Genomic DNA, 23,620 nt, shown 5'->3' on the forward strand with positions numbered 1-23,620 from the left:
CCTTCTTGAATTTTGTTTCTTAACAATTGCATTTCCTTCGTAAGGGTAGTATCACTGCATTTGCTTAAGATGACAGCTTTGGCATTAAAAAACCATGTGGGCTTTGAAGTTGTATGGGTTTCCACGTTGGCTTCCCTGAGGACTCCTGGGATGGGCACAGTGCATTCCTTGAAGTTATGTTCCCTCTTTGTTGTGTAGGATGGCGATAATGAAGGGAGGGAGAAAGTAGGCCCTTTTCTCATTTATTCATCTGTAGGATTCATTCATTCAACTCAAAGGTACCGGGTATATAATATGTACCTGGCATTATGCTAAGTGCTGGGGGTACAGGGATGTTTTTGGAGGTAGCTGAATGATCTTACTCCTGCTATTGTGACAGAGGGTTAAGAGAGGAAACTTAACTTTACGATCCATTCAGGAGATGCTGTGACCCTGAACAAGCAACAGAAACTTTTTTCAGCTCTTAGCTACTGCGAGTCTGTGAATGGGCTTAGAAGCACCCGTCCCTGTCTGCCCCACAATGGTGAAACCAGAAGCTACGACAGGAGGTGACATGCATGTGAAGAGCTGCATTTTGTTTATTTATTTAAACAGTTGTTTCGTTTTAATTTTTTTTAAAGTTAACTCTGTACCCAACATGGAGCTTGAACTCCTGACCCCAAGATCAAGAGTTGTATGAAGAGCTGCATTTTGGAAACTATGCAGCCCAGCTCTTCTTCTTTGCGGGAGAATGGCCGGCCCACAAGGTGGCCCCCGTCTCTTTGCTGTGCTTCCCTCTTCTGGGTTTGGTTGCTATTCTTTTTACTCCTCTTTGAATTGCTGCAGCTAGGTCTTCCATTCCTGAGTGTGCTGGTTTGAGGGGAAAGCCTGCTGAGATGTCTCCGTGTTGTCCAGGCATGGTCTCTGTGTGGCAGTGTCCGCTTAGAGTTTACACGGCAGGAGCATACCGGTCTCCTCGGGTACTGTCACCTACAACCCCTGTCCCTTGGGCATGGCAGCTTCTCGTAAGACTTCTGCTGTATCCTGGGAGAGCAGCTGTGAATAGGTGGTGCCTGCACTCTCTCTCTGGATGGGAAGGGTCTTCCCTCACACACAGCCCTGTGTGCCGGCTCAGAGACATCCACTGACTTTGGGTATGAGTGTTTGCACAGGCTGGTTCTGCAGTCAGTGCGGAAGAGGCTGGGTACTTTTGCACTGGTCCACACGAACTTCTCTTTCACTGGGTTTGGAATCCACAGGGCTCTACTGGCTTACTTAACAGGAGGCCTGGAAGGTTTTGGTTTCTTTTTATTTTTAAAAAATGGAGGTCATTTTCATATCCATGTGTTTCCTATATTTGGATTTGTCTTTACTAAAGCCGGACCAGTGGTATTGGGTCCCTAGAATTAGCCCCATGGCCAACTTCCAAGCTGAAAGCTCCCAAGGCTCCCTTTTTTCAGGGTCATCTGATCTGAGAAAATTTGTGGGGGGGGAACATAGGATATTTTCTTATTGTAAGATGGTTTTTCTGGTGTCTGTTTTACCAAAAGAAAACAAGACTCCGAGGAAGTAGGTGACTTGTTAAGAAGTAAAAATTCATGTTTCTTCTGTTGTACCATGCTGCCATTGATAAACTTTGCTTTTCCTCTGAGAGTGAGGAAATGAAGATGCTGGGTTAGCTTGAGCTCTTCAAAGGAGGCAAGTGCTTGGTTGAATTTGGACTCAGAGAGGATAGGCTTTGCAGAGGGAGGACAGTGATGCCAGAGCTTCTGTCTCATTTCCAGGCTGGCCTCAGTTGCTATAAACTCTGGCTGCGAATGTTGCCTGCCCCTGCCTGGTTTTGCCTGGATAAGGTGGAAAGGCATCGTGAGAGTTAATTTTAGTGGTTCTGTTCCTTCTATTGAGGCACATGGATGGAATTTTGACTTTAGAGATAATTTGTGTTGTAGAATTTCTTGTCATGAAAGGTCTTTGGATGTGTCTAGAGCTGTTAGAGGGGTCAAACTGCTTCTTGGGGGTCAGGTTCCTTGAAGATCTGTCATCTCTCTAGGTTTGAGAAAATAGTGTCATTACAGCCTCACTGAATGCACATGACCTTGGCATTCCCCCCCAGATCCCCCCAGTCCATGCTGAATGTGCTGTGTCCAGAAACAGCAGAGAGAGTTTCATCTTCTGCCTTGTCCAGGTTCTGCTTCCTAGATGCCCCCCTTCGACTTCTACCAACATGTCAAGATAAGAGAAAGCAGCCTGGGGAAGTTAGGACTGAAGAGACTGGCCAACTGTTTTTGGAGTTTTTCAATTATGTGCAGGCTTGGTTTTAGTGAACTAGAGGTTTACCTGGTGCTCTGACATCACCCAGAATGTCTGGATTTTGCCCCAAGGTTGATATTTTACAAGGCAAAAATTCTGTGACCTACTAACTACCTCCTGGGGGAAAGAGAGGCAGCTTTATAGTTAAACCCTTCGTTTGCCCTTTGAGACAGATAAGCTGTGGTGAGAATTTTGAAAACCAAATTCTGACTAGTGGCTCCTCTTCTTGAGTTAATGAAAACAAAGTCCTCTTTGGCCATCCTGCTTTTTAGTCTGTGCCAGATTGATTCAGAGAACCCTGGCTGACCAGACTGTGCATTGCCGGCGTGTCAGGTGATTTGTAATTGCTTCATATGGGTGTTGATTTTATAAGTCAGTCATTGCTAGGCTCCAACTCGAAAGTTGGTTTAAAAAAACATGCATCTGCAAGTTTTCTGTAGTCCTTGGGACGCCTAGGTGGCTCAGTTGGTTGGACGACTGCCTTCGGCTCAGGTTATGATCCCAGAGTCCTGGGATCGAGTCCCACATCGGGCTCCCAGCTCCATGGGGAGTCTGCTTCTCTCTCTGACCTTCTCCTTGCTCATGCTCTCTCTCACTGTCTCTCTCTCAAATAAATAAATAAAATCTTTAAAAAAAAAAATCATGCATCTGCAAGTTTTCTGTAGTCCTCTTGTATCAAGAATCCATGGAAAGTTCAGGTCAGTAACACTGACGTGTTTTTCACGGAAAGACTAGCAGAGTTTCATATTTGACTGGTTTGGAATAGTGCTTTAGTATTTTGGACCTGTTTTTGTTATTGTGGTCTTATCGGTGAACAGAGATTTATTGAGCATCTTTTTTATGCCAGAGCCTTATGCCAAGCTCTGGGGAAACCACCATAAATAGGACAGTTCTTGTTCTCAAGGAACGTATAGTTCTTTGGCCAGGTGCATATTAAGAGGAAGAGGGTGAAAGGAGTCAGTGGTTTGTAACTAAGAGCAGTTGGCAGTTACCACAGATTATGGGTGCCCCACCCACCCATAGAGCCAAAGCGTTTTCTTCATCTAAAAGGACTTTCTCAACACCTGCTACTCTTCTAGTTCTGAGAGAAGTGTCTGGCTGTTAAATCTGTGACTAGTCTGGCTTCCTCTCCCTCTATTTCACATATTCTTTCTTCCCCATAACTATGTAGTCCAGGAGTCACCCCTTCTCTGTTTCCCTTTCCTCGGTTTCAGTTATCCGTGGTCAACCGAGGTCTGGAAGCAGATGATCCTCCTGACATAGGGTCAGAAGGTCAGTAGTAGTTTAATGCTATGTCACAATGTCTGCGTCATTCACCCAGCTCCATCTCATCACGTGGACATTTTATCACCTCACGTCATCACGGGGTGAGTACAGTCCAATAAGACACTTTGAGAGACTCCACGTTCATGTAACTTTTATGACAGTATAATTTTTCTATTTTATTATTGTTAATCCCTTACTGTGCCTAATTTATAAATTAAACTTTATCATGTACGTATAGGAAAAAGCATGTAAAGGGTTCGGTACTCTCTGTGGCTTCAGGCATCCACTAGGGATCTTGGAACATATCCCCTGTGAATAAAGGGGGACACTTATGTATTGGCTCCTCCTCTGAATAAGGCTGTAATTGATGGGAAAACAGTAATAGTCACAATAAATGATAACGGATGTGAAACTATTCAGCATGATGCTTCATACATATGAGGCGCCCAGCGAGTGTCATTATATCATGACATCATGGGGAGACTGTAGGCAAACTAGGTACTTCATCTCTGCTCCTTAAATGCTGGAGGCCTGGGCAGTGGGTATATTTCTTGAAAAACGTGATCCTGCACTTTGTTGCCTCTGGAATTTAAATAACAGGTTTGTTTGTTTGTTTTTTTAAAGTACCTACTGGATATAATTATGGCCATTAGGTGATGCAGGTCATTCCACCTATTTTTTAAAAAAAGAACAAAGTTGATTTTCTTTTGGTGGTGAATTTCAAAAGAAAAAATGATTTTCTGTCTTCACTTCAGAATGGTGATGGCTGGTTACGCTTTCCCAGTTTGTCTCCTTAAGGTGTAGCTCCTCTACAGGCTTCACAGGCCAGACATTCCTTCTTCCCTTTTCCGAGTGAAACACACTGGCTCCGCGCTGCGTCTGAGTCGGCACAGCTCTTGGTGGTTGGGGTTTGGGAGCCTCTGGCGCCACGACTGTGTTCTGAACTGGTCTGCTAGGTCTTGCGTGAGGGTGCCACTTCGTGACGGTAAGAAGAGACACTCACTGGTGGGTTTTTTTAAACTTTGTTTTTGAATTACTTTTTAAAAAGAAATCTACTGGTTAGATTTATTAACTCACAAAAATGTTTTTAGAGATTATTTTGTTCATAAATATTTCTCATGCTGATCAACTGATTTTTGTCTACAAATGTTGGCTTATCACAGTATTTTTCACTACAGATCCTATTTACGAAATGACCATTTTAGTGTTTTTAAAAGGTACTAAGGATTGAGATATATAAATCAGGTGACATAAACATGAAAATTATGTGCCTAAATATTTTTGTAAAGGTGTCAAATAAATACTTTTTCCTGAACACATGTATTAACATTCCTTTCTAAGTGCATGCAAGGAGCCAGAAGTCTGCCCACATTTAAGAGGATGGCATCCAGGTGACTGAAATCTTGTTATACAGTTTGTCATCATGATATTGTGATTTATGAGAGAAATTTGTATCTGGCCTTCGTCCCTGTTCCTGGCACATAGTTCCTGAAACTCTTGTGCTTTATAACAAAAGATGTTCCTATAGCGCTAAAATTTTTGTTCTGAGTTGAAAGTTGAAACAGTTCCGTAGCCATAAAGATGAAATGGGGGTTTTTTGTTACTCGTAATGAGCCTCTTTCAACCAACTGCACCTGAGTTTTTAATGAGGTGACCTTTGGAGGACCTGAAAGGATGGGCAGGAGCTGGTTGTGGGGGGAACCAACCACAGTGATGTGTGTTGGCAACTTTCAGGCTGCTCCCCCTACCCTCCTAGGTGAAGGGGAGAGGAACTGGAGGTTAAATCAGTCACTGATGGCCAGTGATTTAATCAATCATGTCAACATAAGGAAGGTTCCATAAAAATCCCTGAACTATAAGATGTGGACAGATTCCAGGCTGCTGAACGTGTGGAGGTGTTGGGAAGGTGGTGCTCCCAGACAGGGCCAGAAAGCTCCACGCCCCTTCTCACATATCTTGCCCAGTGCATCTCTTCCATCTGGCTCTTCCTGAGATATATACTTTTGTAAGAAAGTGGTAATTTAATAAATAAACTGTTCTCCTGAGTCCTGTGAGCTACTCAAACACAGTATTCAAACCTAAGCAGGTCCTGGGAACCTCTGGTTAATAGCTGGTTGGCCAGATGCTCAGGTTAACCACCTGGACTTGGGATTTAATTGGAAGGGGTGGGGGAGGGGGGTGGCGGTAATAGTCATGTGAGACTGAGCCTGTGAGTCCTGTGGGAACTACAGGACCTGATGCTAACTCCACACAGTGTCAGGACTGGGTTGTAGCTGACGCAGCCCGTGTTATGGATTTGCTTGGTACATAGTGGAGTACTGAGAAAAGACACAGGAGGAATTTTTCCTTTATAACCGTACAAGTATTTTGTATGAATAGCACATAGGATTAAATACCCAGTGTCTCTGGCATACTTGTGCTAAATTCAATGGAAAGAAATGCTAGTCTTTCTACTTCCAAAAATATTTCATCTGCTTAATCAGGTGTCGAAACCTCTAAGTAGCTTGACCAGGAAATAACCCTAAAATAAAACAACACTCAAGAGAGGCATTTTGGTACAGGCAAACTCAACAGAATTAGGAGTATGTTAAGGCTTAAAAACAAACTGGCAAAATATCTATAAGAATAAAATTTACCATCTTGATCATTTTTAAGTGTACAGCTCAGTAGTATTAAGTATATTCACATTGTTGTACAACCAGTCTCTAGAACTTTTTCATCTTGGAAAACTGAAATTCATACCCATTAAACAGCTCCCCATGTCCCCCTTCTTTCCAGTCCCTGGCAACCACAATTCTACGGTCTATGAATTTGACTACTCTAGATAACCTCATATAAGTGAAATCATACAGTAGTTGTCTTTTTGCTCCTGGCTTCTTTCCCATAATGTAATGTCCTTGAGGTCCATCCATGTTGTAGCATGCTGTTATAATTTCTTTCCTTTTAAGGCTGAATAATATTCCATTGTATGTATATAGCACATTTATCCATTCCGTCTCTTGATGGACACACTGGACCGCTTCCACCCTTGGCATTGTAAATAATATTGCAAACACTGGGTGTCTTAATCAGTTTGCTATATAGAATTATAATTATAATTATATATAATATAATATATAATAGTAATTATATAATTACTATAGAATGGGTGGCTTAGACAACAAACATTTATTCTCACAGTTCTAGAGGCTGGCAAGTTCAAGATCAAGGTGCTGGCAGATCTGGCGTCCGTTAAGAGCCTGCTTCCGGGATATCCATCTTCTCTTATCCTCACCTGATGGGAGAGCAGAGAGGACGTTTTGTCTTGCCTGTTCTTATAAAGACACTAATCCTATGAGGGCTCTACCCTAATGACCTAATGACCTCCCAAAGGCCCATCTCCAAATACTATCACACTGGGGAACAGGGTTTTAACACACAAATTTTAGGAGGGGAGAACACAAAATCTGTAGTGGTGTGTACAAAGGTGCTCTCAATTCTTTTGAAATTGCTGGGTCATTTGGTCATTCTGTTTTTATTTTTTAATTTTTTTGAGGAACTGCCATACTGTTTTATATTGTGGTTGCAGCATTTTACATTTTTAAAATTTTTTTTAAAGATTTTATTTATTTATTTGACAGAGATCACAAGTAGGCAGAGAGGCAGGCAGAGAGAGAGAGAGGAGGAAGCAGGCTCCCTGCCGAGCAGAGAGCCCAATGCAGGACTCGATCCTAGGACCCTAGGATCATGATCTGAGTCGAAGGCAGAGGCTTAACCCACTGAGCCACCAAGGTGCCCCCAGCATTTTACATTTTAACCAGTGTGTACAACAGTCCCGATTTCGTCACATCCGTGTTAAGACTTACTTTGTTTTATGAAAGTAGCCAGCCTAGTGTGTGTGAGGTGATCACATGGTGGTTTTGACTTGTATTTTCCTAATGATGAGTGGCTCTGAGCATCTTTTCATATGCATGTCGGCCATTTATATGCTTTCTCTGGAGAAATGTCTATTCAAGTCCATTTTATTGTTGGATTTTTTTTGTTGATGTGTCATTCTTTATATGTTCTCAGTTTCAACTCCTTATAAAATACGTTGTCTGCAAGTATTTTTTTCTACTCTGTAGGTTGCATTTTCATTCTTGTGTCCTTTGATGCAGTTTTAAATTTTGATGTAGTGCAGTTTATGTTTTTGTGTTTGTTGACTGTGCTTTTGGTGTTATATCCAAGAGGTAATGGTCTAATCCATTGTCATGAAGTTTTCCCCCTATATTTTCTTCTAAGAGTTTTGTAATTTTACATCTATATCCATTTTTAGTTTTTGTATATGGTATAAGGGTCCAACTCCATTCTTTTTGCGTGTAGCTTTACTGACATCGTTTGCTGAAGAGACTTCCTTTAAGGCACGTTTTAATCAAGTTCTAAAAATCCTTGTAGAATTTGACTTTATAATTTGTGAGATAAATGCACTTTCATTCAGCCCTTTGGCTGGTTTCTCGTCTCACCTTGCCTTCCCCACACAAAGCTGACTTTACTGGGGAGTACCAGACAAGAGGCACTGCTGAGAGGAGCAGAGCACAGAGCTGGTACCTTCATGTGTCCATAGCAGGTGAGCAGTTACTGGGTACACCCAGGACTTCCCTACAGCTCTCATCACAGCAGTTGTTCACCCATTCATCAAGCTAGACTGAGTTCCTGGGGCTGGCAGCCAGCCCGTAGCAGAGACCCAGCAAAACCGTATTTAACAGATGGAGCTGAGTAAGGTAAATTGTCCAGTGTGGTTGTGAAACCCACATTCAAATCCGTCAGCTGGGCTTGAAACACCTTTGGTCTTCACCAGCACACTAGGTTCTTGTCTTTCCAAGTCTGTTTGTAATAGCCTTGGTGGTACCAAACTCATCATCCCTGTATGCCTGTCGAATGCCATTCTTACTTCACAGTTCATACACCATGGATTTAAAGCTTTGGACATGAGCTGGTAGCTTGTTAACTGCTAAAGGTAAAGCAGACACGCCTTTTCAGCCTTACTAATGGGGCCCTCTTGTGGCAGCAGTGGCCATTGGGGGAATAGACTATGGAAAGCAGTTTGCATGAAAAGCAATTTACTGAGGGTCTGCTGTGTTCTTTCATGGAGTTAGACCTTCACCATGTCTTTTCAAATTACAACACTTTACTATTGCACAAATAGTGGTTTAGGCAGAGCTAAGGAATTTGTACAGCCTCCTTCAGCTGATAAGTTTAAATATGGACTTTAATTCTAAAATCTTTTCTTCCCAAAGAATTCCAGATAATATCCCTATATTAGAATGCCAAAGGAGAATTGTCATCAGGAATGCCTCATTATGTGTGCTTATTCTTCAGGTAATTTTTTCCAGTGTAATCTTTTGAGAACAATCTCTACAAATGACAACAGAATGATGAAACTATCTGAGATATAAAACTGTATAAGAGAACTATTATCCCAAGAATGGTAGAAAGAAGTTCCTTGGAGAAATCACATTTGAGCTGATTCCTGAAGGACAACTGGTATTCAACCGAGGAGATACTGGAAGGGACAGCCCTCTAGCATTCTAGCCACTGTATCTGCTTCTGTCTGGGATGCATCCCCCTTTGTCTTTATAGCAGATGCCCTCACTTCAGCGGGCCTTCCCCAACCAGCCTATCTGAAACTGCACCCCACGGTTGTCCCTATTCCTCTCTTGTGTTTTAGCTCTGTGGCACCTGTCCCTTTTATTTATTTATTTATTTATTTATTATTAAATTTTATTTTTTATAAACATATATTTTTATCCCCAGGGGTACAGGTCTGTGAATCGCCAGGTTTACACACTTCACAGCACTCAATATAGCACATACCCTCCCCAGTGTCCATAACCCCACCCCACCCCCCCATCAACCCTCAGTTTGTTTTGTGAGATTAAGGGTCACTTATGGTTTGTCTCCCAATCCCATCTTGTTTCATTTACTCTTCTCCTACCCTCTTAACCCCCCATGTTGCATCTCCTCTCCCTCATACAGGGAGATCATATGATAGTTGTCTTTCTCTGATTGGCTTATTTCCCTAAGCATGATACCCTCTAGTTCCATCCACATCGTCGCAAATGGCAAGATTTCATTTCTTTTGATGGCTGAATAGTATTCCATTGTGTATATATACCACATCTTCTTTACCCATTCATCTGTTGATGGATATCTAGGCTCTTTCCATAGTTTGGCTATTGTAGACATTGCTGCTATAAACATTCGGGTGCACGTGCCCCTTCGGATCACTACGTTTGTATCTTTAGGGTAAATACCCAGTAGTGCAATTGCTGGGTCATAGGGTAGTTCTATTTTCAACATTTTGAGGAACCTCCATGCTGTTTTCCAGAGTGGTTGCACCAGCTTGCATTCCCACCAACAGTGTAGGAGGGTTCCCCTTTCTCCGCATCCTCGCCAGCATCTGTCATTTCCTGACTTGTTAATTTTAGCCATTCTGACTGGTGTGAGGTGGTGTCTCAATGTGGTTTTGATTTGTATTTCCCTGATGCCGAGTGATGTGGAAAATTTTTCATGTGTCTGTTGGCCATCTGGATGTCTTCTTTGCAGAAATGTCTGTTCATGTCCTCTGCCCATTTCTTGATTGGATTATTTGTTCTTTGGGTGTTGAGTTTGCTAAGTTCTTTATAGATTTTGGACACTAGCCCTTTATCTGATATGTCATTTGCAAATATCTTCTCCCATTCTGTGAGTTGTCTTTTGGTTTTGTTAACGGTTTCCTTTGCTGTGCAAAAGCTTTTGATCTTGATGAAATCCCAATAGTTCATTTTTGCCCTTGCTTCCCTTGCCTTTGGCGATGTTCCTAGGAAGATGTTGCTGCGGGTGAGGTCGAAGAGGTTGCTGCCTGTGTTCTCAAGGATTTTGATGGATTCCTTTCTCACATTGAGGTCCTTGATCCATTTTGAGTCTATTTTCGTGTGTGGTGTAAGGAAATGATCCAATTTCATTTTTCTGCATGTGGCTGTCCAATTTTCCCAACACCATTTATTGAAGAGGCTGTCTTTTTTCCATTGGACATTCTTTCCTGCTTTGTCGAAGATTAGTTGCCCATAGAGTTGAGGGTCTATTTCTGGGCTCTCTATTCTGTTCCATTGATCTATGTGTCTGTTTTTGTGCCAGTACCATGCTGTCTTGATGATGACAGCTTTGTAATAGAGCTTGAAGTCCGGAATTGTGATGCCACCAACTTTGGCTTTCTTTTTCAATATTGCTTTGGCTATTCGAGGTCTTTTCTGGTTCCATATAAATTGATTTGTTGATTTGTTCTATTGGTTTTTTTGGTTTCTATTTCATTGATTGCTGCTCTGATCTTTATGATATCCCATCTCCTGCTGGGTTTAGGGTTTCTTTCTTGTTCTTTCTCTAGCTCCTTTAGGTGTAGGGTTAGGTTGTGTACCTGAGACCTTTCTTGTTTCTTGAGAAAGGCTTGTACCGCTATATATTTTCCTCTCAGGACTGCCTTGTTGTGTCCCACAGATTTTGAACCGTTGTGTTTTCATTATCATTTGTTTCCATGAATTTTTTCAATTCTTCTTTAATTTCCTGGTTGACCCATTCATTCTTTAGAAGGATGCTGTTTAGGGGCGCCTGGGTGGCTCAGTGGGTTAAGCCGCTGCCTTCGGCTCAGGTCATGATCCCAGGTCCTGGGTTCGAGCCCCACATTGGGCTTTCTGCTCAGCAGGGAGCCTGCTTCCTCCTCTCTCTCTGCCTGCCTCTCTGCCTGCTTGTAATTTCTGTCAAATAAATAAATAAAATCTTTAAAAAAAAAAAAAGAAGGATGCTGTTTAGTCTCCATGTATTTGGGTTCTTTCCAAATTTCCTCTTGTGATTGAGTTCTAGCTTCAGAGCATTGTGGTCTGAAAATATTCAGGGAATGATCTCAATCTTTTGATACCGGTTGAGACCTGATTTAGGACCCAGGATGTGATCTATTCTGGAGAATGTACCATGTGCACTAGAGAAGAATGTGTATTTTGTTGCTTTGGGATGAAATGTTCTGATTATATCTGTGATGTCCATCTGGTCCAGTGTGTCATTTAAGGCCTTGATTTCCTTGTTGATCTTTTGCTTGGATGATCTGTCCATTTCAGTGAGGTGAGTGTTGAAGTCCCCTACTATTATTGTATTATTGTTGATGTGTTTCTTTGATTTTGTTATTAATTGGTTTATATAGTTGGCTGCTCCCACGTTAGGGGCATAGATATTTAAAATTGTTAGATCTTCTTGTTGGACAGATCCTTTGAGTATGATATAGTGTCCTTCCTCATCTCTTATTATAGTCTTTGGCTTAAAATCTAATTGATCTGATATAAGGATTGACACTCCTGCTTTCTTCTGATGTCCATTAGCATGGTAAATTCTTTTCCAGCCCCTCACTTTAAATCTGTAGGTGTCTTCGGGTTTAAAATGAGTTTCTTGTAGGCAACATATAGATGGGTTTTGTTTTTTTATCCATTCTGATACCGTGTGTCTTTTGATTGGGGCATTTAGCCCATTAACATTCAGGGTAACTATTGAGAGATATGAATTTAGTGCCATTGTATTGCCTGTAAGGTGACTGTTACTGTATATTGTCTCTGTTCCTTTCTGATCTACTACTTTTAGGCTCTCTCTTTGCTTAGAGGACCCCTTTCAATATTTCCTGTAGAGCTGGTTTAGTGTTTGCAAATTCTTTCAGTTTTTGTTTGTCCTGGAAGCTTTTAATCTCTCCTTCTATTTTCAATGATAGCCTAGCTGGATGTAGTATTCTTGGCTGCATGTTTTTCTCGTTTAGTGCTCTGAATATATCATGCCAGCTCTTTCTAGCCTGCCAGGTCTCTGTGGATAAGTCTGCTGCCAATCTAATATTTTTACCATTGTATGTTACAGACTTCTTTTCCCGGGCTGCTTTCAGGATTTTCTCTTTGTCACTAAGACTTGTAAATTTTACTTACAGGTGACGGGGTGTGGACCTATTCTTATTGATTTTGAGGGGGGTTCTCTGAACCTCCTGGATTTTGATGCTTGTTCCCTTTGCCATATGGGGAAATTCTCTCCAATAATTCTCTCCAATATACCTTCTGCTCCCCTCTCTCTTTCTTCTTCTTCTGGAATCCCAAGTATCCTAATGTTGTTTTGTCTTATGGTGTCACTTATCTCTCAAATTCTCACCTCAGGGTCCAGTAGCTGTTTGTCCCTCTTTTGCTCAGCTTCTTTATTCTCTGTCATTTGGTCTTCTATATCGCTAATTCTCTCTTCTGCCTCATTTATCCTAGCAGTGAGAGCCTCTATTTTTTATTGCACCTCATTAATAGCTTTTTTTAAATTTCAACTTGGTTAGATTTTAGTTCTTTTATTTCTCCAGAAAGGGCTTTTATCTCTCCCGAGAGGGTTTCTCTAATATCTTCCATGCCTTTTTCGAGCCCGTCTAGAACCTTGAGAATCGTCATTCTGAACTCTAGATCTGACATATTACCAATGTCTGTATTGATTACGTCCCTAGCCTTCGGTACTGCCTCTTGTTCTTTTTTTTGTGGTGAATTTTTCCACCTTGTCATTTTGTCCAGATAAGAGTATATGAAGGAGAAAGTAAAATACTAAAAGGGTGGCAACAACCCCAGGAAAATATGCCTTAGCCAAATCAGAAGAAATTCCAAATCGTGAGAGAGGAGAAAGGGGATAAAAAGGTTCAGAAAGAAAAAAAAAATTAAAAAAGAAAACCAATAAAGAAAACATATAAGAAGAGAAAAAAAAAATATATATATATATTAGATAAACTCGTTAAAAAAACGTTAAAAAAGAAAAGGGTAAAAGTTAAAAAAATTTAGCAGAAGGAGAGGAAAAAAAATTGAAAAAAAAAAAAATTAACTGCAAGGCTAAAGAATCATGTGGAGAAAGCCATGAGTTCCGTGCTTTGCTTTCTCCTCCTCTGGAATTCCGCTGTTCTCCTTGGTATTGAAACTGCACTCCTTGGTAGGTGAACTTGGTCCTGGCTGGGTTTCTTGTTGATCTTCTGGGGGAGGGACCTGTTGTAGTGATTCTCAAGTGTCTTTGCCCGAGGCGGAGTTGCACCGCCCTTGCCAGGGGCTGGGCTGAGTAATCCGCTCCGGTTTGCTTTCGGGAGCTTTTGTTCCCTGAGCGCTTTCCATAGAGTTCCGGAGGGCGGGAATGAAGATGGCGGCCTCCTGGTCTCCGGCCCGGAGGAGCTGAGAGCCCGGGGCCCCACTCTGCAGTGCGCCCTCAGAGAACAGCGCCCAGTTACTCCTGTCACCCTGGCCTCCAGCCGCGTTCCGAGCTGACCGAGCCTGGTTCAAGGTAACCCCGAGCTTAGAGCTCACTCCTCAGCTCTGTCTCTGTAGCTGGCTTCCCCGTTCTAATACCTGTAAGCTCTGTGACACTCAGACACCCCTGATCCTTCTGTGACCCTGCGGGACCTGAGGCCACGCTGACCCCGCGTGGGCTTCACCCCGGTTAAGCCTCTGGAGTGATGTCCCTCAGCGGAACATACTTTTAAAAGTCCTATTTTGTGCTCCGTTGCTCCGCCGCTTGCCAGGAGCCAGCCCCTCCCCCTGAGGTTTATCTTCCCCATCGCTTTGGATTCACTTCTCCTCCAGTCCTACCTTTCAGAAAGTGGCTGATTTTCTGTTTCTAGAATTGCTGTTCTTCTTCTCTTCGATCTCTGGTTGGATTTGTAGGTGTTTGCAATCTTTAGATAAGCTATCTAGCTGATCTCCCGCTACCTGAAGTAGTCTCAGCCTGTTACTTCTCCGCCACCTTGACTCCTCCTCGCACCTGTCCCTTTTTATGAAATTTAAGCTTTGTGGAGTCACAGATATTGGTTTGTTCTGTTCACTGCAGTATCCCTGGCACCTAGAACCAACAGCGCTGGGCACACTGTGGGTACACCATAAATATTTACTGAACACATCTAGACAAAGAGTAGCCGATTAATGGCTATATTTTGTAAACATAGCACAGCAGAAATATGGCCTCATCTTCATTTTAGAAAGATCATGCCAGCTGCAGTACTGGGATTGTAGGTCAGGAGTTGACAAATTCATATCTTACAGGCAGTTAAAAAGTGTGAATCTGAATGAATGCAATCAACACTTACAGTAGTTAGTGGTAGGACCTGTGGTACCTACCGCTTAAAGGCATTCAAATTAGAACAAAAGAAAAAAGTCGCCAGGCACCTTTGGCCTACTGGATGTTGGTGTGCCTAAATGAAGGAACTGCTGTACGTCAGATTTGCACACAAACAGGATCACTGAAGATGCTGTGCAGATTACTGTCCGGTTGGGGAGCGGGAAAAGAAAGGCAGGGGACTGTTAGATCAATACATCAGCTACAGAAAATTGCTGTACAATTGGTGAGAAATGATGGGTCCTAAAGTGTAGTTGTGAAAGCAGAGAATAAACATCAAGTTATTTTAGGAGGTAGAATTAACCGGTGATAATGAAATCAGTTTCTAATTTTTGTTTATAATTAAGGCTGTGGTGAATTTGCCTTTTGCCTAAGTCTGTGATACTCAGGGAGACTGACTATCTGAACTCCAGGAGACTAAAGATGAACATTTTAAAGGTATTTAACTTGGGTTTCCAGTGTTTTCCAAAAAGGTAGTATTTGAAGTATAGTAAACAATACTTGCTATGCCATAGTAAAAATAATTTACTAAGCATTTGCTACCTCCTAGCTAGGCAATTTTTTCTTAGCACCTTACATATATTGATACGTTTTAATCCCTTAAACCGTCCTTTAAAGTTAAGTTTTATTATCCTTATTTTAGAGGTAAGGAAACAGGCACAGAAAGTTTCCATTATTGAACAAATCGTGATTGTGAAAAAGTATTTTCTTTACAGAATGTAAGTTTGCCTTGCTATCTGGCCTACTTTTTGCTCTGAGTCCGTAGAACCTTCTAGAACAAGCAGTGCAGTGTAATATTTGAGTATGGAGGAAACATCAAATTACTCAATTCTTTTAAATTAAATTAGATTAAGTCCCCATCTTACCACCTGGAAGGTGATTCAATCCTGATCCTTCCCTAAGGTTAACCCAGATTCAAGGGAATTGCACAGTGCCTGGAAAATAGAAGAGGGATCTCCTTTAGTCCTTGATGGTCACTGCTTAAGTACTTACTTAATTGACTGTCTCCACAGTATCCTTTGAAGGCAAGTGGCATTGCAGATTCCAAACTTTGGGACAGTGATGCTTGCTACTACCGGAAGGTCTCAATGCCTGGAGTCCAGCATGTCCTACAGCCCCTGCAACCATTCCTCTGAGGTCTTGCTAGAGAAAGAACTCACATTCTATCTATTCTTCAGAACCTACTGACCAGCTTTTTCCCAATTTGGGGGAACTTTCTCCTTTCCAGAATTCAGACTTGAAGGGAAAAAAGGCCAGAACAGGTTGTCTGCAAATAGCATCTGCTTTCTGCCCCGCAACACACACCTTCCCTGAACACAAACATCAAACTTAGGAAACTAGGTGAACAAATGCAGACCTTTGGAAAGTGTGTCTTTCAACTTCCCAAGACAGCTGAGTTTCCCCATTTGTAAAAATCTGTAATTTTGTGAGGATTGGTTTATAATGAGTGTTTAGTACAGTGCATGTAACAGGAATTATTCATTAATGGCATATGATAGTACTTGCAGTAGGCTTGTTTTCGCTCCTAAACGAACCTTTCTCTGTGATCAACACATGCTTCTTTTGAGGAAATGCCTCTTCCCCAACTGCTGAAGCCAAATGAATCCAAAAAGAGCTGCCGCCTTATGACAGCCACTTCCCTAGCCACGATGATGGGTTGGCTAAAGGGTAGGTAGTAATTCACTTCTATGGACACAGGGACTGATGAGCCAATGCTCAAGTTCAAGGGTTGAGCTCAAGGGTCAAGCCCCAGTCTCTAGCCATGAATATAGAATTATAAAGTAGTAAGTACCATGGAGGAAAAGGACAGAGGTATTGGACCTTGCCAAAGTAGCCGAGTTTGAGGTTGTCAGACAAATCCTTTTTCCATTTTGGGTCTTAGGTTTTCCCATTTTGGGTCTTAGGTTTTCCCCTTCTGTGAAATGAGGGGACTGTGTGGGAGGCTCCAGGTCACATCTGGACTTTGACAGGCTCCTCTCACCAGTTGCTTCATTTACAGGGTACTTGTTGGCGCTTTAGAAGTCCCAGGGTCTGCAGGGTTCTGCTGGAGCTGCGTACATATCAAAACACACCTGCTGGTTTATGTCTGGCTTTCTATTTACAGGTCTCCTTGCCAGTTACCTAGCAAAGTAGAGGAAATTGGACTCAGCTGCCAAGTGAGCTCTAGCAAAATCTGAAGGTTACTGTAAGTGTGTGATTCTGAAATCTAAGTTTTTTTCTTGAGTTTGTTGTCAAACTCATTTAGTAGCAATATCTGACCTGGAATGTGTGTGAATATGAATACATTTTATGGTGGACAAGTGTTTTTTACCATAGGTTCTAGACCTGGCTATGGATATTCTTTAAAACATAGCACCTCTCTAAAATCTAAAGAATTCTGGCCACAAGAATTTTAGATAAGGGACTGTAGACATGTACTACTACTACTACTGGATCTTTACCTAGGGTAGGGCTTTCTAGCGAGATTTTTGTGTAATTTTTTTTTTCTTTCTTACATATGATTTTCAAATCTCAACACAGCTGTGATACTGGCCAAGTAAGTTTCATCCTTACTTTACAGATGGGCAGAGTTCAGGTGTTTATACTGTGTTTTTAAGTGCAAGTCCCTGTCTACCAAACACCGGCAGACAAATGCAAACCGTGACAGACACAGTAGAGAGGCCACATGGCAAAGCAGTTCATGAAGCTCATAACGCAGGCTGTTTGGAATAACCTGTCATCCAGATGAATTTCCACCAACCACAACTGTACGTGCAGAAGGGACTAATGGAATAGCCATGCTCAGAATGCCGGGCACGAGCTCCTAGCCAGAACACGTCCTTATGTGCACTCTGCTGAAGCACAACTACTGACAGAGGAAGAGTCAAGTATTAAAAAGTCCCTTTGGGAGCAAGCTCTTTCACTAGATCTTGATTTTCTTTTTGGTCAGGAATTTATGGTGGCTCAAGTTAGCCTGATGCCACTCTCTGGATTGCTTACAGTTCTAGGAGAAACCACTCCAGGATCCAGATTGCCTCTGTTCTCTTTAAAAAATTTAAGTGTAGGGGCGCCTGGGTGGATCAGTCAGTTAAGTGGATTTCGGATCAGGTCATGACCTCAGGATCCTGAGATCAAGCCCCGCATTCGGTGTCAATTCTCTCTCCTTTCCCTCTGGCCTTCCCCACCTCCCCTCAAAAAAAAAAAAAAGTTTAAGTGTATAGTCCTTAAATTAATCCAGAGTTCATCTTCTTTGAGAGAGAAAAGAGCAAGACTATGTATTTTAGAACCCCCTGAACTCTCTAAGTTCTAGCTAGTGTATAGAAGGACACAAGTAGCCCATGCTACAGACAAGCATTCATGCTAATGGTAACAGCAGAAAGTGAATGTTTTAGAACCAGGCCAAATTTGTGTTAGTTCTCTCCCTTTTCCCAAACTTTAGGAAATCAGAAGACTCCCTACTCTTACAGTAGCCCTCCCTGGACGGGAGTGAGAAACAGGGTGACTCCTGAACGATCCACAGCCATTATAATTAGCCCTGCAGTAAACGTTAAAAAAAAAATGGTCTTGGGGAAATTGTACATATATTTCATATTGCTTAATTTCTAACCAAAATATTAAGCTCAAGGAAGATCTTATTTAGCTAAATTCTATGGCACAAAGCCTCGTAAATGGTTTCCTTCGTATTGTACCTACTGTTTCTTTCCTTTTGCACCCTCCGTGCTAAGCATACACTTCTACCCACAGCTCTTACCTGCTAACGCCTTCTCTTTGATGAAGAGAATGTGCTGCATGTCTCTGAAGCCACAGGCCAAGCACAGTAGCTGTACAAGCGTAGGCCCAAATACTGGCTGGTAAGAGGATATATGCAGACTTGTCCCTGCTGACGTTTCAGTGTGAAGAAGCCTTTACCATCAATTTGCACAGAGAATGGAGTTCAACCTCCAGTTTATGTGGCAGTTCTTCAGTGTCCTTCACAGAATAGGTAGCCATTAAGATGGTGTTCACATTTCTTAACAGCAAGCAAAATGACATTTTAAGCATATCATACATCCTAAATAAGTCATAGGAACTAGTGTGAAAACAAGTGAAGATAAAAAAAATCATGGTCAGGGGGCACCTGGGTGGCTCAGTGGGTTAAGCCGCTGCCTTTAATTATGAATTAAAATTCATAATTTTAAATGCCTATTTAAATAGTCAAATACATCTTAAAGGTCATGGTCTCAGAGTCCTGGGATCGAGCTCTGCATTGGGCTCTCTGCTCAGCAGGGAGCCTGCTTCCTCCTCTCTCTCTGCCTGCCTCTCTGCCTGCTTGTGATCTCTCTGTCAAATAAATAAAATCTTAAAAAAAAAAAAAATCATGGTCAGAAAAGGAAAAACTCATGTACTTACAGATGTCAAAAGATGTCAGTGGTATACTAAGGGCAGTTAATAAATGAGGTTATGAAAACTGATATTAGAAAATGAGGCTACTCCATCAGCCCATGACTTGGGGGGATGACCCTGTAAGATTTTGCAAAGGATAAACTTGATTCTTGAAGGCCTGATTTTATGATTTAAAAAATTAATCAGTGGAATTATTTAATACAGAAAGAAAAAGGTCATTTTTAGAATAAAAGTCTTAAAATTTAGAAATTCTTGTTCTTCCCCACATATGATTTTCCACCATGTCAATTTTCATGACTACGAATTAGGTATGGGAAGCTTATTTGTGTTTTGGCACTTGGCAGTGATACAGAGCCAGTCAGTCACACGCCTCCAGGATCATCAGCGTACACCTCCTCTATGGAAATTCACCAACCCTCACTTAGAAAATGCCCACTCTTAATTTTTCATTTAGAGAAAAGTAAGTATTGTGACAATAGTGTTTTACAAAATATTATATATGAACTACACTACAAAAGATAGGGAAAATTTGTAATTTCATAGTTTAGAGAAAGAAAATTGGGTGAATAGAGGTCCACAGACCAAAGGATCTCTCTGGAGGAAACAAAAATACATCACCCAAGATGAAGTGAAAGGGACCAGAAGCCACTCAAACACTAGTTCATGGGATATATCTAGGAGAAGGAACAGAAATTATGCATATTTGCATTGTGAACAGTATGTATTATACAAACTTAAAATCTGTAACTAAAACCTAGTGAATCAATCTAATGAAAATCATTCACACGGTATTATGTAGACAAGTATGTTTAAAAAAATATTTTAATAAGCATATTCAGAATGGCAGACAGGGAATGGGAAAAGGGAATTATTTTACAGTGCAAAATTACTATGCATAAACTTAAAAACATCTAATTCATAATTTTAAATGCCTATTTAAATAGTCAAATACATCTTAAAGCTCAACAGACTTGTGTTGAACTGAGTTGCAGATTCTGAACTCTATTTGAAAACACATTATGAGACAATACCATTTCAGATGAAAATGATAGTGCTTTGCTGAGGATGGGCATGGGGTGGGGGAAACTATTAACAAAGGCTTTTTTTCCCAATGCAGTTTGGTAAGAGTTCAAGAGTTATGAAAGGTACTAAATCTTCAAGCAAATTAAATTCATGATATTACTAAAAATTTTAAAGTAGTGCAATTACTTATCAAGTTATAGTGGCTGCATTATGAAGAACAAAGTACTGTGTGAAATACCTGAATAAACACAAAATACAATTAAAAATTTCTTCACAAAAAGCTGAGCATTATGTATTCTAATAGTGGAATGTCTTTCATTAGGCATACTTTAAAAAGATAAGATTAAGAAAAGTAAAACTTCCTAAGACGTATACATGTGCCATATTTTGCAAACATGCCTGAGAATGTACTAAAAATGTTCCTGTGGTATTAGTTTCCAAGAACTTCACAAACCTGCAAACAAAATGCATCTTTTAAAAAAAGGGGAAGATAACGTCTTTAGTATTGCAACTTAAAAATACAACATCACTCTTCATTTGAAACACTTCTATAGACCATCTTTGACAAAGAGCTAGGAGCCAGGATACTTTGGATTTGTGTAATAAAAACTGATTTAGAAAATGGATTATGACCATCTGCTAAAGCTGCCATTCTGGATAAATTAATTTTGTAGGTAAAACAAAACAAAACCAACAAAAAATTCACACTTCTCAACACTTCCACCCAAAACTTTGATTTATCTAGATATGTATGTAACAGTGAATGTGCATTAAATGAAGTCAAGTGTTGTAAAGTGGCATTTTAACACTGTTTGGGGAAAAGAGTTGTTCACATTGGTGGAAGGAAGCAGTCTGAACATATGTTAATAGTAATACTTCATGGGGTAAGGCCTAAACCGTAACTTCTCAGTGCAAACCTTTACTCAATTGCATGAAAACAGCTGAGCCATTAAAAATAAGACCACAGAAGATTTATTTTAAAAAGGCATTGGCTCTTGAACTGATGGCTGAAAATGAGTCAGTAGAAGCATTTGGGGTATGCCTGTGTGAAAAAACAAGAATAGTTAATAATCTTTTATAAAAGTCTGGATATAGGTTGGTCTATCAGCTGTATAAAACTACATTTTTAACAAGAATTTTGCACTAAAAATAAAATGGCACTCTTGCAAGGCTATGCAAATGGATGATCCTGTTTGTAATCATACAGAGCAATGGTACATCTGATTTTCATCTTGGAAATACACTCACTTCATCACTTTTTCCTCATAAAATCAATATTATCTCCCAACTCCTTGTGTGTGCCAACATCTAAATATTGCTTGACCTTTTCCCCTGTTTAGTTAATGCAAAAATGGGAAATTTTATAATGCATATAAAAATAACCGAACAGGATTCTGGTCAGCATGATATATTGAAGCACTTAAGCCAACATTAAACTTCTGTCTTGCTTCAAAAATAATTCTGAAAATTAAAGCAAACGCAAAACAAACTATGTAATCTAGGTATCATGCTTAATTTCAAAATTCTCAAACTATTTGTCCCTAAGTAGAAATTTGAAAAAACAAATTTTCAAAAAAAAAAATTTTTTTTCACAATCCTTTATGAATGCGATTTTACCACCTGTATAAGAAACATGACTTAGTTACTACACAAACACTTAAAAATTCATTAGAAAAACCTTAGCAAAATAAAATGAAAGCTGACAGACTCAGAATATCAATTCCTCTCATAAAAGTTTACCAACTGTACAAGTTAAGAAAATTATACAAGCTTTTGTATTAAGAAAGGACAGCTCAGTCAAGACATATGTACTGTAAAAATCTTTCAAAGGCTACAAAGAATCTGGAAAAATACAGAATGTATTTCTTAAGCCCAGATAAGAATATGGAAAGACATCATTGATGTCAACAATTTTACATATACAAACCTGACTTGGTTTATTTTTAAACTTCTATATATAAAAAAATCATGCTAGCATAACTTTCAGGATTCATAAGGGTTTCCTTAATAATGACACTCAATTTGTATGGAGAGAAAAATTTCTCTTAAAAAAGATAAAGACATTTCAAGAAACACAGAAAAACTGGTGTTAAACAAATTTGAATGTGGTCTTTTTCTTTTCTGCCAACAAACTAAGCAAAAAATACCTGTGGTGAGCTTTTAAGATTAATACATCAAATGAGAAGGTACAGATATTTCCGCAGTTCATTCAAATTGACTATACTATTTGTTATATCCTTAAGAGGGTCTTTACACTTTTAAAGTAAAAAGTCTACAAAGGGCAGAATTACGAAATCTTATTTACTAAAGTTAGAACTCAATTCAAATTTTCAAAATTTTAACCAACTGCTTCAAGGAAATCAACTTTTTAAGGTAACCCATCAACCCTGAAAATTTTAGTCACACCAGATTTTACTTCAAAGAAGGTAAAACAAGTCTAAAATTTAGTCATCTGTGTTTTCAAGTTCTTCAAATTTTCCATGTGACATTGCTTCTTGGAAAAATTCAGAAGAACCTGGACTTTCTTTTCCATTGCTGTTTACCCTTCGCCTTTTGGCAGGTCTCTCACTTTTTTCATCAAAATCATTTTCATTTCTTGCAGTCATATGGGCAAGTTTTGGGTCAGTGGTACGGTTATCTGTTTCATAACCATTAGTATCCATATCTGCATGAAGTGGTCTCTTATTTCCACCTGTTGGTCCATTAACATGTAACCCTTCAACTTTGATTTCTTCTTTGTTCAACATTTCACCTGGTCCATTAGATGACACCCCTACATTGGAAGAAACGTAAGTGAAACTGCTAGTATTAAAAAGCTAACTTTTACACTATTCTAAAACAGCTATTGTAAAACACCTTTACATCCAGGATGAGAGGTGTCAAATCTATGTATATATGGTCTGAACTCTGGCTCTATTTACTGAGTGTGTCACTTGGGCAAAAGTTACTTACATTCTTTGTATCTCAGTTTCACCACATATACAGTGAGGGTAATAAAAGACTTAACCTTACAGGTTTGTTATTAAAAGTTAATAAATGTAAGGAATTAAGAACAGAATCTGCCATATATTAGGAGCATGCTGGTGTTATGTAACAACAAGCAAGCACTGGGTCCAGTAGTCTAAATAAGCTAAATTAAAGCAAAAATATGCACAAATTAGCAAAATGGTAATACCTTTCTAAAACTATGTAAAAAAAAAAAAAATCGACATTCTTTAGGAAGCTTGAGTTTTCTACTGCCATATAAAATAACATGACTTTTATTTTTTTTTTTTAAGATTTTATTTGATAAAGATTACAAGTAGTCAGAGAGGCAGACAGGGAGAAAGGAGGAAGCAGGCTCCCCGCTGAGCAGAGCCCGATGCAGGGCTCGATCCCAGGACCCTGAGACCATGACCTGAGCCGAAGGCAGAGGCTTTAACCCACTGAGCCACCCAGGTGCCCCCATAACTTTTTTTTTTAATTTATTTTTTTTAATAAACATATAATGTATTTTTATCCCCAGGGGTCCCATGACTTTTATTCTTAACGTAAGAATAAAGGT

General features: G+C 40.2%; 1 protein-coding gene across 9 annotated transcripts in view; it reads right to left on the reverse strand.

Moving 5' to 3' along the window:
• Positions 1–19,540: 19,540 nt before the first annotated feature.
• Positions 19,541–23,620, reverse strand: part of MIER1 (MIER1 transcriptional regulator) — a 63,189-nt gene continuing 59,109 nt past the window's right edge. For all 9 annotated transcript variants that reach the window (XM_047725360.1, XM_047725358.1, XM_047725362.1 and 6 more), the window contains one exon: positions 19,541–22,849. In XM_047725360.1, the coding sequence (XP_047581316.1) occupies positions 22,521–22,849 (329 nt within the window). In that variant the 3' untranslated portion in view covers positions 19,541–22,520. The remainder of the gene's footprint in view (positions 22,850–23,620) is intronic.

Source organism: Lutra lutra, chromosome 4 (assembly GCF_902655055.1).
Source record: "Lutra lutra chromosome 4, mLutLut1.2, whole genome shotgun sequence".
NCBI classification, from domain to species: domain Eukaryota; kingdom Metazoa; phylum Chordata; class Mammalia; order Carnivora; family Mustelidae; genus Lutra; species Lutra lutra.